General features: G+C 54.2%; 6 protein-coding genes across 6 annotated transcripts; 3 read left to right on the forward strand and 3 right to left on the reverse strand.

Moving 5' to 3' along the window:
• Positions 1-103: 103 nt before the first annotated feature.
• CTAM01_07136 (uncharacterized protein) lies at positions 104-2,058 on the reverse strand (the record flags this gene model as incomplete). The annotated part of the gene is made up of 2 exons (XM_060523161.1): positions 104-759; positions 810-2,058. 2 exons carry the CDS (start codon positions 2,056-2,058, stop codon positions 104-106), a joined length of 1,905 nt encoding a protein of 634 aa, XP_060382292.1.
• A 665-nt stretch (positions 2,059-2,723) lies between these two features.
• CTAM01_07137 (metallo-beta-lactamase superfamily protein) lies at positions 2,724-5,868 on the forward strand (the record flags this gene model as incomplete). The annotated part of the gene is made up of 6 exons (XM_060523162.1): positions 2,724-2,876; positions 2,937-3,017; positions 3,076-3,188; positions 3,355-4,486; positions 4,566-5,280; positions 5,381-5,868. The coding sequence occupies 6 exons, from the start codon at positions 2,724-2,726 to the stop codon at positions 5,866-5,868; spliced, it is 2,682 nt and encodes an 893-aa protein (XP_060382293.1).
• A 230-nt stretch (positions 5,869-6,098) lies between these two features.
• Positions 6,099-8,942, reverse strand: CTAM01_07138 (uncharacterized protein; the record flags this gene model as incomplete). The annotated part of the gene is made up of 5 exons (XM_060523163.1): positions 6,099-6,271; positions 6,324-6,503; positions 6,560-8,590; positions 8,658-8,736; positions 8,814-8,942. 5 exons carry the CDS (start codon positions 8,940-8,942, stop codon positions 6,099-6,101), a joined length of 2,592 nt encoding a protein of 863 aa, XP_060382294.1.
• Positions 8,943-9,916: 974 nt separating this feature from the next.
• CTAM01_07139 (CHD5 domain-containing protein) lies at positions 9,917-10,745 on the reverse strand (the record flags this gene model as incomplete). The annotated part of the gene is made up of 3 exons (XM_060523164.1): positions 9,917-10,305; positions 10,391-10,577; positions 10,659-10,745. The coding sequence occupies 3 exons, from the start codon at positions 10,743-10,745 to the stop codon at positions 9,917-9,919; spliced, it is 663 nt and encodes a 220-aa protein (XP_060382295.1).
• Positions 10,746-11,207: 462 nt separating this feature from the next.
• Positions 11,208-12,230, forward strand: CTAM01_07140 (uncharacterized protein; the record flags this gene model as incomplete). The annotated part of the gene is made up of 1 exon (XM_060523165.1): positions 11,208-12,230. One exon carries the CDS (start codon positions 11,208-11,210, stop codon positions 12,228-12,230), a length of 1,023 nt encoding a protein of 340 aa, XP_060382296.1.
• Positions 12,231-13,559: 1,329 nt separating this feature from the next.
• On the forward strand, positions 13,560-13,766 carry CTAM01_07141 (uncharacterized protein; the record flags this gene model as incomplete). Its single annotated transcript, XM_060523166.1, has 1 exon — positions 13,560-13,766. The coding sequence occupies one exon, from the start codon at positions 13,560-13,562 to the stop codon at positions 13,764-13,766; it is 207 nt and encodes a 68-aa protein (XP_060382297.1).
• Between the last annotated feature and the right edge of the window lie 2,811 nt (positions 13,767-16,577).

Consider the following 16,577-nt stretch of genomic DNA (forward strand, 5'->3'; position numbering starts at 1 on the left):
CGCGATCCCATATCCATGCTGTCTGCGTAACGCCATGCTAATAATAAAAGTACATAACTGATTTCGACTTCGACTTTTCGATTGGTTTTTCATCGCCCTTCCTCTATTTGGGCTCCGACGTATCCAGCTTATCGTAAGCCGCCTGCATGGCTCTCAGTTCGATTTCGTCACCCTCTAGGGCTGCCACCCAGTCTCGTACTTGGATGCCTTTGCCCTTTTCCTTATCCTCTCGCCAATTGCCAAGTCGTGCTCGGCCCTCAACGGTAAGCGCGTGGTTCGCCGGAGCAGGAGGACCCGAAGCGGCTGCGGCACCCGCCTTTCCGGGCGTGCCAAGTCTCGGCGTGCTGGCCCCACTGCCGCCTGTCATCCAAGAGTATGACTTGCCGCCTTTCTTTTTTCCGAAAAGCGATCCTGTCTTGGGCATTCCGACGAACATGCTACTCGTGATGTTTTGATTTGCATGGCTGCTAGCCTCTGCCTTCTTCACAGCATCAAGTTTCTTCTGTTCCTTCTTTGAGATGGCCTTCTCTGAGTCAGGTGCCGAACCGCCAGGAGTTCCAGGCGCAACGGATCCGGCACGTGATGGCGTCGATGCGACCTCTGCGGTTCCATCCTTTCGGGCGTTGCGCTTCCGTAGTCGTCTTTCCTCCCAGTCTCTCTCAGCCTTGCCTACTTCGCGGACTGTGTGACTCATGGTATTCGTAGCAGATATCTTCTGCACCTTGCTCGCCTGGCTGGAAGTAGCATCTTCAAGAGGGCCTGAATAAGAGTCAGTATATTATATTGGCACGGAACACGTGTACACGAACGTTTCTGAGCGCTCGGGCGAGGACTGGCGCCATTCTCAGTCGCACTCTGCTGAGTTCCATCCTCTGTTTGCGTCTCCGGCGCGCTTTTCAGTGGTGCAGCGGCCACTTGCCATTCCTCCGGGACTTCACCATGCGACGAAGTCTGCCGGTTTTTCGCAATTCGGTTGGAATCTTCCATGAGCGTTCTGAGACGCTGCTTAGTAGCCAGTGACAGCAGTGCTAGCTGATCGACCAAGAAAGCCTCCTGAGGTATCCAGGTTCCTGTTGTTGTCACCATGGTCGAGTCCGGTCCTTTCTTAGTGGTTACCGTCACAGTAGGCGCGGGAAACTCTTCAGGAAGACGCATACGCCCCATAGGCTGGTTGCTGTTCTTGGTCTCCAAGTTGAGTATCAGGCCTTGATCTCTGGCAAACTTCTCCGCTTTTCGGTAGACAACAGGGACTTGCAAGAAAGCGTTGTTCAACTCCATGGTCCTGGTCTGAGCCAGGCGCTTTGCGGATTCCTGCCATGCCTTCTCCGCCGCCTGTGCTACCAACTGGTTCTGGGTATCGGTGCCGGCTGGCTGAGCAGGCTGGTTCGCAGGACCCGCGCCGTAGAAGCTTCCCTTGTTGCCTTGGGGGTAGGGAGCGAAGCCGGTTCTTGATTCCGGAACATACAGTTCGGACAGGAACTGCTCTTCAGCTCGTAGATCGATGCCCGTGCCTGCCAGCGAATCCGTGACGTCGTATTCGTACTCTTTTTGTGGTCGATCAGGAGGTCTCGAAGGCGGACCCATCGCGCCGGGAGTCGAAGGCTGCTGCATGACGGGTGTGCTAGGTGAATTATTGTTGCCGAGAGCCAGAGTGGCTGAGGTGTATTGCGGCAGAGTGGGAGGCGCTGGTGGCTGCGGGGTTGACACTTGCGGTGGAGGAGTCGGAGCTGATGGAAGGGCAAGAGCTGGGGTGGTATTGCCGTTTGTATGTTGGTATGGTCCCGTGTAGGTCGGCGTCGCGGCTTGCTGCTGCTGAGCGTTTGGAAAGACGGGAGATGCAGCAGACGTCGTGGCGGTGGAAGGAGTAACCGGTGCGCCTGGGCTCGGTGCGTAGGGTGAAGTAGAATACGGCGATTCGGGTTGGGGAGTTGCGCCAGGGGAAAGTCGCGGTCTTTTATTAGGCGGAGGCGCAAAGCCGGCTTGCGTCGCAGCAGGAGATGATGTAGGTTGAGGAGGCGAGAATGCCCTCTGAGGCATCTGAGGCTGGGGCTGCGCCATCTTGACAGCTGTTATTACAAGTAGTAGAGATAGGTTGCGATCGAATCGAGAGATTGGTCAGAAGCCGCTCGCTCTGGTGAAGCTCAGCAAGCCGGACAGCCTGAGCAATCCTCACGCGACTCTGCCCATCTGACGTGCCGGTCTAGTCGGCCAAAAGGACAAAACTTCCAGATCGCGTCGAAATCGCAGGACGTTGTTTCGGCGACAGCGTGACGTTCGGGCGTGTATTGCTCTGTCGTGTTGGTCGTCTGGTGATGATCGGAGCGACGGGTTACTGAGCAGATGGAAGCAGGAGCTGTCGCCAGAAAGAATTGAGGACCGCGTTCATTTAAAGTCACGTGATAGCGCAGCCTTGTCCCCGCCCAAGTGCTACATGGTCCAAGCGTTTAGGCTGGAGCTTGGTAGCGGACCGGACAGCTGCCGCCAACTTTTACGCGACCCTGTTGGCCCTGCGCGTTGCCCGCTGACCTCCTATCACTTGCAATTCAACTTCTCTGCTTCAGCCTGTGGCAGTATTGTCACCGCCTCACCGACAACCCATCTCGCGCCGACTCGTTTGCTACAGATGATCTAATCGGGAACTGACCGCCACCAATCGGTGCGATATTAACAAATACAGATTGATCGACTGTTTGCGACTTGCGGCACTTGCGACACTTGCAGCTATGGCGTCAAAGAGAAAGGCTTCGGCCATGGCCGCCACCGTTTCTGAGGAACCGGTCGACCCTGCCGACGAGCTGATGTTTCTCTGCCTTGGAGGTGGCAACGAAGTCGGCAGGTCATGTCACATTATCCAATACAAGGGCAAGACAGTGATGGTACGAGCACAATCTTCCTTCCTTGATTGAATAGGCAGGTACTAACTACCATTCCCATAGCTTGATGCTGGCCAGCACCCAGCATACGATGGCCTTGCAGCGCTGCCTTTCTTCGACGACTTCGATCTAAGTACGGTCGATGTACTTCTAATCAGCCAGTAAGCCCCCCTTCCCCCTCCCAAATGCTGTTGGATCGCAGGGCAAGGCGGTGAACGAACTTGGAAACCAATATCTGGGATCATACCTCTGGCTCAGGAATAGCGAGTGCCTTTCGGCGACTCTCGCACCTGATGGAGCCCATTGCTACGCCTTGTATGCTATTTCATTCTTGTACACAGAAACAATACAAAGACCTCATTCTTCCCACCTGCCTTGCCTTGTCGTCCTCGCCATTGTGATAGCTCTTGGCGTTGTCGCCCTAGAGTATTTGGTGTTGGTTGTATGACACTTTGGTGTTGAACATGCTAATAAGTGGCAGTTTCCACGTAGATCATGCGGCTTCATTGCCATACGTCTTATCAAAGACTAACTTCAGAGGCCGGGTCTTCATGACCCATCCAACAAAGGCCATCTACAAGTGGCTCATTCAAGACAGTGTCCGTGTTGGAAATACCTCGTCCAACCCGACGTCACAACCAGTCTACACGGAAGCAGACCATCTTAACACTTTCCCTCAAATCGAGGCCATTGATTACCACACCACACACACCATTTCGTCCATCCGCATTACGCCCTATCCTGCTGGCCATGTCCTCGGAGCTGCCATGTTCCTCATCGAGATTGCGGGTCTCAAAATCTTCTTTACCGGAGACTACTCACGAGAGCAAGATAGACATTTGGTCTCAGCAGAAGTTCCCAAGGGCGTCAAGATCGATGTCCTGATCACGGAGTCGACCTATGGCATTGCCTCCCACGTACCCCGCCTGGAGCGCGAGCAGGCCTTGATGAAGTCCATTACCAGCATCCTTAATCGCGGAGGCAGGGTCCTGATGCCAGTCTTTGCCCTCGGCAGAGCCCAGGAGCTTCTGCTCATCCTGGATGAGTACTGGGGCAAGCATGCAGACTTCCAACGGTTCCCAATCTACTACGCCAGCAATCTCGCCAGAAAGTGTATGGTTGTTTATCAGACCTACGTCGGCGCCATGAACGACAACATCAAGCGCCTCTTCCGCGAGCGCATGGCCGAGGCCGAAGCATCCGGTGACGGATCCGGCAAGGGCGGGCCCTGGGACTTCAAGTACATCCGCTCCCTCAAAAACCTCGACCGCTTCGACGACGTCGGAGGCTGTGTCATGCTGGCCAGTCCTGGTATGTTACAGAATGGTGTGAGTAGAGAACTTCTCGAGAGGTGGGCCCCCAACGACAAGAACGGCGTTATCATCACCGGTTACAGCGTCGAGGGCACCATGGCCAAGCAAATCATGCAGGAGCCCGACCAGATCCAGGCCGTCATGAGCCGGACGACAGCTGGTGCCCGACGCGGCCCCGGCGGGGAGAGCGAAAAGGTCTTCATCCCCCGTCGGTGCAGCGTTGCCGAGTACTCCTTTGCAGCTCATGTTGATGGCACGGAGAACCGTGAGTTCATCGAGGAAGTCGCAGCCCCAGTGGTAGTAAGTGAACCCCTTTCTCCCTCACTCCCCCACCACAAACCTCCGGGGAAGGAATCAAGCAGACTGACACCTTCCAAAGATTCTCGTCCACGGCGAGCAGCATAACATGATGCGCCTCAAATCCAAGCTCCTCTCCCTCAACGCAAGCAAGACGGCAAAAGTTAAGGTCTTTAGTCCCAAAAACTGCGAAGAGCTCCGCATCCCCTTCAAGCAGGACAAGACGGCCAAAGTCGTCGGCAAGCTCGCCACCATCCCTCCCCCGACATCCCTCTCCGACCCCACCTCCCTGCCGCAACAGCTCGTCACCGGTGTCCTCGTCCAAAACGACTTTAAGCTCTCCCTCATGGCGCCCGAGGACCTGCGCGAGTACGCCGGCCTCAACACCACCACAATCACCTGCAAACAGCGCCTCCGCCTCACGGCTGCCGGCGTTGACCTTGTACGCTGGGGTCTCGAAGGCGTCTTTGGCAGTGTCGAGGAGCTCCCCGAGATGCGCAAGGGTCACCCGGCTCACGACAAGGCCGTTGACGGTGCTGCAGTCGCCAACGGCAACGGCAACGGCGCCGAGAAAAGCGAAGGTGATGATGTTGACCAGGAGATGGGCGAGGAGGTGGCCGACGAGGAAGTCGCCCGCCTCGTGGCCGCGTACCTGGTCATGGGCTGCGTCGCCGTGCGGTACCACAGCGACGGAGAGGTCGAGCTCGAGTGGGAGGGCAACATGCTCAACGACGGTATTGCCGACGCCGTCATGGCGTGTCTGTTCTCCATCGAGAGCAGTCCCGCAGCAGTAAAACGTACGCCCCCCCCCCCCTTTTTCTACTTGATAATTATGGATTTCCACGTCTGCAGAAGTTTCTCTTACAGTTCGCTAACCACTCACTTACACGTACTCAGGCTCCGCGGCTTCCCACAGCCACGACCACGACCACGCCCCCAAACCCCTCCCCAAAAACCCCCACGCAAACGTCCCAGCGACAGAACGCCTCGAGCGCTTCCTCATGTTCCTCGAAGCCCAGTTCGGCGCCGACAACGTCAACCCAGTCGCCGAACCCCGTCTCCCGCCGCAGCCCGAGGACGAAGCAGCAGCGGTTACAACAAAGGCAATCAAGTCCGACGACGCCAGCGACGCGTCCATGGACGTGTCCGAGGACGACGCGGAGGCGGAGCAGGAGAAGAAGCTGGAGGCGCGGCGCCGCGCAGAGATTGAGCGCCTCATAAAGCTCGGCATCCCCGTGCCGGGCATTCGTATCAAGGTCGACAAGATGGAGGCTGTCGTCTGGTTGGAGGATCTGGAGGTGGAGTGCAGTCACAAGGCTTTTGCCGACCGTGTGAGACGTGTCTGCGAGCACGCTGCCGAGGTCACGGCCCCGCTTTGGGGTTAAGAGTTACTACGAGGTTTTTTCCCATGTTGGATGCAGGGTGTTCATTCCACGGCGTTTAACACGCTATCATGTAGTATAATAACCATACTCACGACAATCACGCGGGCAGCCTAGCACGTTTAAATACTTAATGCTCTAGTGCATTGAGCTATGTTACAGAGGGACTAAGGTTACAATGAAAAACAAAATGCAGTAAATCACACTCTTGGAAAACCTCCAGCTGAAGTTTCTTAACCGAGGTACTCCTTCAGCTCTTCCGACTCTTCTAACGTCGTAGTGAAAGAGAACGGCTGGAAGGCCCAACCGGCAAACTCTGCGAACTTGGAGAAGGACTCGACCCAAGCCAAACGAAGGGAGTGCAACATGGCACTGGTACCTTCCATCATGACCAAAATGGCAATGGCTGAGTGTGCTGTTAGTAGATGTCGAGAAGAGAGGGGAGTATCGCAACTTACTCAGGAAGAACCACATGTAGAAGACCACGACGATAGCGATAGAACCAAAGATGCCAGAGAAACCAAGAGCAGGTCCAAGGGTCATGGACCAAAGGACGGAACTAAGTTGTTGATGGGCAAGTGACAAGGCCCAGAGACGAAGGTACGAGGCTGTGTGGGAAACGCAGTTCAAGCAGAATTCTGTAGTCATCGTTAGTTTGATTTTCATGTTAGGTGTTGTCTTTCGTATTCCTTACCGATGGTGTGAATAATCTGGTGAATCATCACTTCGCTGAACTCAAATTCCTCGTGCTCGCCATCACCGTGCAGGTCCTGCGTGATCATAGCAACGCCCTCGCCATCAGACTCGAAGCTGGGGCGGCCGTTGAGTCCGTGATCCTCGTCATCGTCGCCGTCGAGGGCACTAACGCGAGAGCTCTCTCCAATGCCCCTATAACCCTTGGCGCGAGCGTGGTTGTGCTCCCAGCGGAGCCAGAAAGGCTTCAGGAACAACAGAATCGGGACTTGGATGACGGCCAATAGCAGGAGGAAGACCTGAACAGTGGCCTGTCCGGGGTAGAGCTGCGCGCCTTCCTCGAGCTTGCCGGGCTGCAGGAACATGTAGATCAACATGTTCAACAGTCCAGGAGGGTTGCGGGGGTTCTGAGGGTCGCTCCAGTTGACGGACCACTTGTAGAGAATACACATGACGAGGTAGCCAAAGATGGACTGGAAAAAGATCATGCCAGGGACGAAGTTACCCCAGATATCCACCGGCTTCTTGAAGTGCTTGGCGTTGACGTAGGCGAAGATGAGGGAGTAGGTCATGTGGGCCCAACCCAGAACGATACTCATCTTCATCTTGTAACTGTTGCTGAAGAGAAGGTCGTTGTCTGTCTCATGCCATCTCCAGTCCAGACCGAAGGGGTAGCGGTAACCGTGGTCATTGAGCTTACCAGTCAGAGTCTGAGGAGGCTTGTAGTCGTCGGGAACATCCCACTTCCAGGCACTGTCGAACAGCGTCAAAGACTTGGAGAAGACATCGTTGTAGATAAGACCGGTGAAGAGGGAGAAAAGACCCATAACCAAGGCGATGTATCTTCCGTAGTAGAGCATAGCGAACAACTCGAAAGTGACCTTCTTGAGAGGCTTTTCCCAGTAGATCATGGCGAGGGCGGCAGAAACCATGATGACGGCGTGCCCAAAGTCACCGAACATGACAGCGAAGAGGAAGGGGAAGGTAACAATAACAGGGAGTGCCGGGTTGACCTCCTGGTAAGTGGGAGTACCGTAAGCGTTGACAATAGTTTGGAACGCCTCAGTAAACTTGTTCGTCTTGATGTACGTAGGCGGAGTTTTGTTGGTGCGGATTTCGTTGATGATGGAAGGCACCGAGAGTCCAGCTTGGTTCGTAACGTTTTGCAACGTAGAACGAATCAGCGGCAGGTCGTTGGTCGGGCACCAACCCTCGGCAATGAGAGTCCTGCGAGCACGATCGTACGAGAAGTTGTTAAGCGTGTTGTAAACGGCTTTCTCCTTGGTGACCAAGACCATCCAAGCTGACAATGCCTGAGAGATCTGGGTGAGCTCAGCGTTCAGGGTTTGCTGGGTGTTGCGGAGAACGTTCTGAACGTCGTTAAGGCGAGCGTTGACCTCGTGGATCTGGTCACGACGAAGGTCGCTGTTCTCGTCCACGTTGTACACCTCAGCACCCATGGACTCGGAGATCTTGCGAATCTTGGCCAGGATCTCCTTGCCGTGGGCGAAAATGACGAACACGTTCTTGTTGATCTCCTCGTTGTTGGTGGGGTCGACGAGCGGCTCGGGGATCTCAGACTGGTTCATGTACAAGTTTCCGCGCAGCGTTCTCCAGAGAATGCGTTCGAAGGAGGCAACACGGTCCCTATTGATAACACCGGCCACGAAGCCAATGTTCATGCCAGAGAAGGACCGCTCGACCTCAGGGGCCGAGTTGTGCTGCTCGACATCCTGGAGGAGAGGAGCGTCATCGTTATCGGTGGAAGCGCGAATTTCCTCGACACTGCCGTGGGCTCTGTCAAAGAAGCCGCCAGCCTCGCGGAGAACCCAGCGCCACTCGGTGAGCTCGACTTCGCGCTTCTTCAAGGTCTCGTAGCTGTCGTTAAGCTGGAAGACGCGTTGCTCGAGGCTCTGGCTTCGCTCGGCGAGTTCGTCAATCTCGGAGGTCGATGGGTTGGCAAGTCTTTCGGCATCGACGTCGAACTTTCTGAGAGGGATTCCTGCCTTCTCCATCTGGGCGTAGAAGTAGCCTGCCTCGATGTTAGTCTATCCCAACCCGAGGGTTCGTGATGCGCGGTTAGGGGAATGATGACGTACGCAGCTGGCGTTCGACATTGTCGAGTCTTCGAATCTCCTGAGTAAAGGTGCGCTGGAAAGCACTGACATCGCCATTGAGCTAAATAGATTACGGTCGGTTAGCTTCGATATTCATGTCGACCACGATAGTTTCCAGGAAGGGGGTTGGCGACGTACATCACGGAACTGGAGAAGACCAAGCTCTCCAAGGGCTGTGACAACCTCGCGACCGATTTCATTCGAAATGTACAACTGCACCATACTCATGTTCGCCGAGCGAAACATGGTATCCTGTGCCGGCGCCATCTTGATGTATGGCGGGAGCTCCGAACCGTTCGATGGGGGTTGTTGATCAAGCTTGTCGATGCAGGTACTAAACATAGAGCTGCCAAGTTGATGTCGTTGCCTCCCGGACGAATGCACGATGGGGCTGAGCACGGTCCTCGGCTGGTGGTTAATCCGGAAAATGGGTCTGTCTGGCAACCTCGTAGTGTGGCGCGACCTGAAAGTGGGCTGTGGCGGTGCACCTTTCCAGCAGATATTTTCTTGCGAAATATCCAAGGCAGACGCGTCAACTTTCCTTCCTCTTCATTCACATCAAGCTCAAAGTACGAGATACAGCAAGCGATACCTGCAATTACAGGTTGTTTTCCCTTGGGAAATCGCTCTGCCACTCGAATGCTTCAGATGGCAACATATTGTGGGATTCAGAGTTGCTATTGCCAGTAGCTTTGTTTCATGAGCTCCAATTTGCTACTACCAGACTAACCAACAGCTCTGTCTTTTGCAAGACAAGGAGATCAATCCTACGTGACGATGGCGCTTTCGAAGCTTTGTTGGCCGTCCGCAAGGACTCAAATGGTCACCAAAGTCAATATGACGCCTAGAGCAAACCCCAAATGCCCTGCCAAGGGTTATTCTTGATCGTGTTACAAAGTCTTAGCCTTGCAATTAAGAACTTTGCGTCAAATTTAGACGAGATACATTCTATGAAAATTTCCTTCCTTTATGATATGCACAAGCACGCGGCCGTGACCCTTAAACTGGCTATAGCGTCTGCATGACTTGCTAAGAGTGCCGCAATTTTCCTCTGCCTGCTTGATTGCGTCATCTCTGGTATTTTTGTTCCCCTGTCAAATTTCGAGATGATGCCGGTGACAAAAGCAAAGGCTTCCAGCGTCACAATGTTGGAACCACTCCTTATGAGCCAAAGACATTTACTTTATTTAATATGTGCTTGCCTAAGGTCCTCGCCACGGCGGCACAGTCGCCTAGCCGCATTACAACTCCTTCTTCTCCGTCTCAGACGAACCAGCCGCGGTCTTGGGCGCCGCCGTCTTACCTGACGCCGCAGGAACCTTGACCGGCTGTCCCTTGCTCTGTTTCGTCGCAAACACGAGTCCCACAACCGAGACAATGAGCTCGGTGAGGAGCGTGACCATGCCCGAACACGCCAGCTGCCACGAAGCGATGCTGACGCTGCCAATCGGGGCCTTGGGGAACGAGAGGATCCATTCGGCGTAGTAAGGGAACCAGCCGTACGGCAGCCAGAACATGGGCTCCTTGGAGAACCAGAAGGGGAGGCCGTATTGAGGGACCTTGGTGAGGGCCCATCTGAAGCCAGTGAGGTAGGTATCGAACTTTGATCTCGATGCTTCCTGGGTTTGCTCTGCGTGTTGGCAAAGTGTACACGTTAGCCATCACGATCTCTATAGCCCGGCATGAAAGCCACATCGTAGCCTTGTGTAACATACTGCTCTTCTCTAGCTGCTCCAGCTGCTTGTCGTGCGTCCGACGGAGCTTGGCCCACTTGGCGAACTCATCCTGACTGCTAGTCGCATTCAGCTCCTTTCGCGTCTTGAGAAAGTCGGCTTGCAGCTTTCGATGCTGCGCGGCTGCCTTGGCGGTCGAGATGGGGAGGTAGTTGAGAGTTGTCCAGAGCTGCTAGGCTGTTAGCAAACGCGGCGATCTTTCCGTGACCGGCAGGGCGCGAAGTCAAAGGGAGGTGAAAGGCAGACTGACCAGATTGTTGATGGCTGCAGCTCCGACGGTGTTGACCAGGTGGGAGAACACCTCCAGCACGAGGATGATGACGAGTAGGGAGGGCATGGTAGACACCCTTTGGTAGATCACAGACTCGCAAGCGGTGGTTCCGGTATCTATCGGCACATGTCTGTGATGTGCGAGGCTGAAAGGTTGTCGATAGGTAGGTGTGTGACAGGGCTCGAGGGTGCCCTTGGGTGGGCGGGAAAACGTGGTCCTATGTCATTGCCCCGCGAATTGCATCTTTAGCGGGAACCTTAGCCACTGTAAGCCACTGGCCGCCTCGTCCAACAGCAAGAACCAATCACCTTCAACTCCCGCGTTTACATTCCATCGGAGCAAGATTTGAACGGCCTCAACGTCTTGACCTACCTACCTAGGTGGCTCTGGGTCCATTCCTGTGGTTCGGCTTGCTACTCAAGAGCTGCCGTTAAAACGCCAAATCACTTTTGTCGAGCGTGCTTTAGTGAGGCTCACAGACATGCTCAAGGCCAAGACGGTCCCGTTCAACAACCCTTCAATACAGCAATGTCGAGAGCTCTGAACAAGCACATCATAGCTGCCCTACAACAAGGCGACCACGAGAAAATCTTTAACGACATCTCTGGGCTTTTTGCGCAGCCGCAAGATGATAATCTCCTCGAGATCGAGATTCTAGGCCAGGGCCATCCAATGGGTCCAGACGAGATCTTTCTACGAGACGAGAACGCAGTTGCGATTCCCAAGCTGCGCATCGTCCAAGCCTTTCTCTTCGCCAGACAAATCCTTCAGAAGCACAAAGCCAATGATTCTTCTGCGGTGGGACGAGAGCAGCTGATAGCTGCAACAAGCGTCCTACTTCTGATGGACCCTGAGCACCTCACAGCCGCCAACACCAGAAAGCGTCTTCTTTCCGATGTGATCTCCGCGGGTGACACCGTGAAGGTGAATCTAGCACGGGAGAAGTGGTTCGTGGATAGTCTACTCACCAGCCGACTGCATCGACACACAAAGTCACCAACGTTGTGGAACCATCGACGCTGGCTGTCGGAGCGGTACCGTGATGCCGGGCTTCCCGTCGTGGTTCAACAGGATGTCGAGACGGTTGTCATGATGGCTGGAGAACGACATCCTCGTAACTACTATGCATGGACCCATGCCCGGTGGTTGACAAAGACGTTTCTGGCCGTTTCCGAGCTCGACGTGCTTGTGTCCCTCATTCAGAGTGTTAAGAAGTGGTCCTTCAGACACCATTCAGATATATCTGGCTGGTCCTTCCTCGCGCATTTGATTGATAGGCTAGGGAAGGACGACAGAGGGACAGTTTCGTTGGTCTATAATGAGACTTTGGGTTTGGCGGAATCTCTCCGGTGGTGCAATGAGTCAGTCTGGTGGTTTCTACGCACCATAGCATCTCGGCCAGTATTGGGACAAATCGATAGAGATAGGTTTGTGAGTGTTCAAGAGCGGCTGGCAGCAACCAGCACCGACGACCCTCTCGAAGCCGCAGTACTGAGGATGGCACGGACATGGTGGGATATGTACGGTCAAATGGCCAGACAGTCTGTATAGAAGACAAGTAAAAGTGATGTTGGTGAGATAGAGGAGGAGGAGAACCGACGAAACCCCGGTACCAGTGCTGATTACACAAGTACAATTTTAGACTTCCGGAAGAAGCATACATCATGCTCATTTCTCGGATTCAATGAGCTTCCAGGGTGAGCCTTGAACATTTCTCTCATAACGGTTCTTGACGTTTGTTGCTTTATTTTATGGGTAAGAAAAAAATGGCGGCATTGCGCTTAGCGTAGAGCATAGAGCACCGCAGATGAACTACTGAGAAGAATCATGCCTGGTTTCTTCATACTCGGAAATAATTGCACTCATTAACGTTACCTTAGTTGGCAATCCTCAAGGGATCAACAAGATCAAAAAGCTCCGGCCTTCCAAGTTACAAATCATATTAGTGCAATGCATCTTGTAATTGGGAGCATTCTGGGAGCAACGAATCGTCCAACAGCCGAAAGCCACGCTGATCTGATCGAGACTTGGTGATTCGCGGCTGAAACCCTTCGTGGCCGCGACCCCTGTCCATCACATCCACATTCGGAAGCCCCTGTCCGCCTGCCACATCCGCATTAGCAGCTCATTAAAGAAGATCAGGACGACGGCTGAGATGGCGACGACTAATTCGCTGTGAATTATTGACAGGGACGCCTCTTACATATGCAACATCATCGGATACAGAACGTGGACTTCACCATCGATCGTGACGATGCACATCGTCTTAAACAATGATTAAAAGATCAATTGCAAACAGTATTAGCAAACGTATGTACGATTTGGCGCCCGCGCACCATGTTGGCTTGTTATTACCTGTTGCGAACCGGCTGTGCTGATGCTCGTGCAGCGCTGCAGTCGGGTCAAGAAGCCGCCAGCCGAAGGCCTCACTACGGGAGAAGACTGAGTATTGACGCGCCTGTTGATTGAATTCCATGCTGTTGTGGAAGGGGCTCTAGGCGCTGTAGGCGGTAGAGTCTGTAATTGTCTTCTTTTGTTCCCGAGGACTGTCAGTCGACTTAAAGGGAAGAAGCTCTGACCAGCAACGACAGGGCCGGGTAATTAGTTTGAGTGTAAAGCTCAGGTGGCTCGAGGCAAATTGGACCCTGGAGTAGCCCAGGGTCCTTGACGGCGATGATTTCCACCGTGAATTGAGCATTTGCCGCATGCATCTCTTCTTTGATCTCATCCGGTCCAGTTGGTTGATCATTTACTGGACCACGGTTGGATGTTGGTCCAGACTCTAGGAGCTCTCAAAAGCTGCTGGGGGTCCTAGAGGTAAGGGCCAAAACGGCTAGAGAGGCTCCGGGTTGAAAATGAGTGTTGGAAGACGCCCGTAGAATGACCGAGGTAGCCAGTCGTGCCATTCTACACAGGAGGCGAACACAGAGCAGCGAGCTAGCAGCACTGGAGATACGTAAGATTGCGGTGCACTGCAACTTGGGAGCTCCATCCAACATGGGCTTCGAGCGTGGCCCATCTCAGTTCGAGTACGGACTATGGAACATGTCCACGGTCCTGAGCATGGAAGATCGGATATCCAAATGACATGAGGAGCATGAGCCAGCCCCAGCGCCCGTCAGTCCGTTTGATGGTTTGATTGACGTGGATGCGCGGTCGAGCAAGTACCGTGCTCGAGTCCGGCGACAGACGCACGTTCCCGGCCGAAGAAATGGTCTCGACACAGCGCTGGTAGTCGCATGCAGTCGTCATGGAGCTTTTGACAAAAGAAACGAGAGCTGTGGCTTGGTTGGTTGACCAACTTCCAAGTCCATGGACAAGAAGTGGGCGAGAAGCGGGCGAGATTCGGGAGAACGTCGACAGTGAGACAAGAAGCAAAGATGCCGTGTCGGATGGTGGTGGTGATTGGTAGACAGGTGGATGGGTGACGGGCCAATGTCCATCACATTTGGACTCATTGAATTGGTCCCAAAAGGGCCGGTAGCCACCTTTGGTGCAAGGGAACAGCCTGGAGAGAAGCTGGAGAAGATGGCCCGAAGCAGCAGCGAGGCGACATTGGAAGTGGAGATGGTTGAGGTGCCCCTTGTTTTCGAGGCGCCAATGCCGCTAAGGCAGGTTAAGCGTCTTTTCTTCGGTGGCTGCGGCTAGCAATTGCCTGTTGGACTTTCGTATCCCACCACACACGGTAACGGTCGACGGCCGAGGCCACCGTGACGAGCGAAAGCCATTTTACCACGAGGTAGTGGCTTGCTGAGGTGGAGATGGGACGCGATGCCAAATGCAAACGGCGAAGCGATTGAGTTGGCGGTAGTGTTGTTCCGCCTGGTGTTGACTTGAGACCGATCCAGACGGCGAGTCGAGATATAAGGCGAAGGAATTTAAGACAGAAGACAATGACGCCGCGAGGCCTCGAATACTGGAAGAATCAAGAACAACAGCCGCATGCGTCGGCAGACGCCAGAGAAGTCATGGACGTGGGTGGGATTCCGGCAAGATAAGGGACCGACCAAGCCAAGGCACTTGGCATGGGCACATGGGCTGGCGGTCCCTAGGAGCAACAAGCAACAAGCAGCCTGGCAAAGAAGCTCTGATTGACAGCAGCGCCCCTGAGACTGGAGACTGAAGACTGGAGACTGAGAAGCGCAGACCCGAAAGAGAAAAGAATCGACAGCTGGGGGTCGAGGACGCGTGAAGCAGGGGGCCAATCAATGTCGCATGTTGACCTGAATGGACGGTCGAATTGGCCAATGGATTGCCCATCGTTCATCCCATGAGCGCACAAGGAAGAGACTTTGTTTCTCGGTTGATGTTAAGACTCAATAGAGAAAGGCAATAAGGTGTCGCGGTGTGTTTCCCTCGTTTCTCGGCTCTTTCCTTTTCGTTTTGCTACGTATTTCCTGCCACTTTTCTCTCTGGGAAACAGCGAGCTGCATGACGCCACGGACCATGTGGTCTCCACACAAAGCATGACCCAATCGCCCAATGGAAGGTAGGTACGGAGGAAGGATAGGTACAAGCGTAAGGTGCCCAGGTACTTGCAAGTCAGGGGTGGCCTCGACCGTGGCATGGCTTTCCGTGGTAAGACATGAACAGAAAGAAAGAAAGAGGAAGGAGCAAGAGAGAAACTGGCAGGCCGTGGCTGACAGGAAAGACGGAACGACGCGGCAGAAAGAATTCAAGTCCCGAAAATGGAAGATGGAGGTGCGCGAGAAACGACGCAGCCCAGAACATATGCCAGAAACAACTGACAAGTTTGACCCAATGGCAATCCAAAGGCAATGAACAACCAACCGATGGCAACCACAGGTCCACAGTCCACAATCAAGCCAGAAACGCCCGCCCCCCCCCCCCCCCTGTGCAATTGCATGCATGTGTGCAGATCTGACTAGCTGCTGTCCATCCCAACTACCTCGAGTCTAGAGCCATCCACTTGGGGTCATTGATGGTTGAGCCACCAGTCCAGCACAGGAAGCCGTCGTCCGCCAGCTCCAAAGTATTCCCCCGGCCGGTTTACTCTCTCAAGGTACTCTGCACCCTCATAATCAATACTACCTACGGAGTATGTAGCTATCTACAACGTGAAGCTCCTTTCAATGGCAAGCCATGTCTGACCTTCTTCTGTAGCGTCGTCCAGAACTCCAGTTGCTGTGAGGTACCCGTACTCCGTACCCCGGCCAGCCCGCCTATTCGCCCATCACCATCCATGGCGGTTTACCCTGCACCTGCACTTCCACACTTCCCAATTGCGACCCTGGACCAGCCCATCGTCGCTAGAAGCCTTAGCTCGCCTGGGCCTGGCAACTCAGCCGGGGCTCCTCGCTCTCCGATTCGCAAATCTCCATATCTACTCCCCACGATCCCCTCCTCGCCTCCTTCTCTCTCCTCTTCACCTCACATCATCACTTTACGTGACCTCACCGACCTCCACCCTCCTCCTCTTCCTCCTCCCCCGGGGTGCATCTCATCCTTTTTCAAGAGTTGCTTTCCCCTTGCTCGCCTTTTCGTTTTTGTCTTTGGTCACAGATATAGACAGACAGCAGAACCTCTCATCGCCTCTGCTAGTCCATTGTCCTCGGCTCTTCACCCTTGCACTTGTCTCATTGTCTTGCATCGTGTCTCTGCAGCTCCACGCCGCCGCCGCCCTCGATCATCCGCCCCTCTATTCCATTGTCTCACCCTTGGTTCAACCGGCCCGCCTACAGCATTTCAGAACCACTAGCCAAGCCTACTATCAAAAGATTACGCATTCCTCTCGTAAACGACCCGACTCCTGACGGCTCTCCGTCCAGCTTCTACCAGCCTTCAATGCGCTCAACTTAATCCCTAATAACATAATCTGTCCGAAATCGCGGAGTCTGGTACCCGCTTGCTTGCTCGAGCTTACATTTGCCGAAATCG

Source organism: Colletotrichum tamarilloi, assembly GCF_030869305.1.
Source record: "Colletotrichum tamarilloi strain Tom-12 chromosome Unknown Scaffold_21.1, whole genome shotgun sequence".
Taxonomy (NCBI): Eukaryota; Fungi; Ascomycota; class Sordariomycetes; order Glomerellales; family Glomerellaceae; genus Colletotrichum; species Colletotrichum tamarilloi.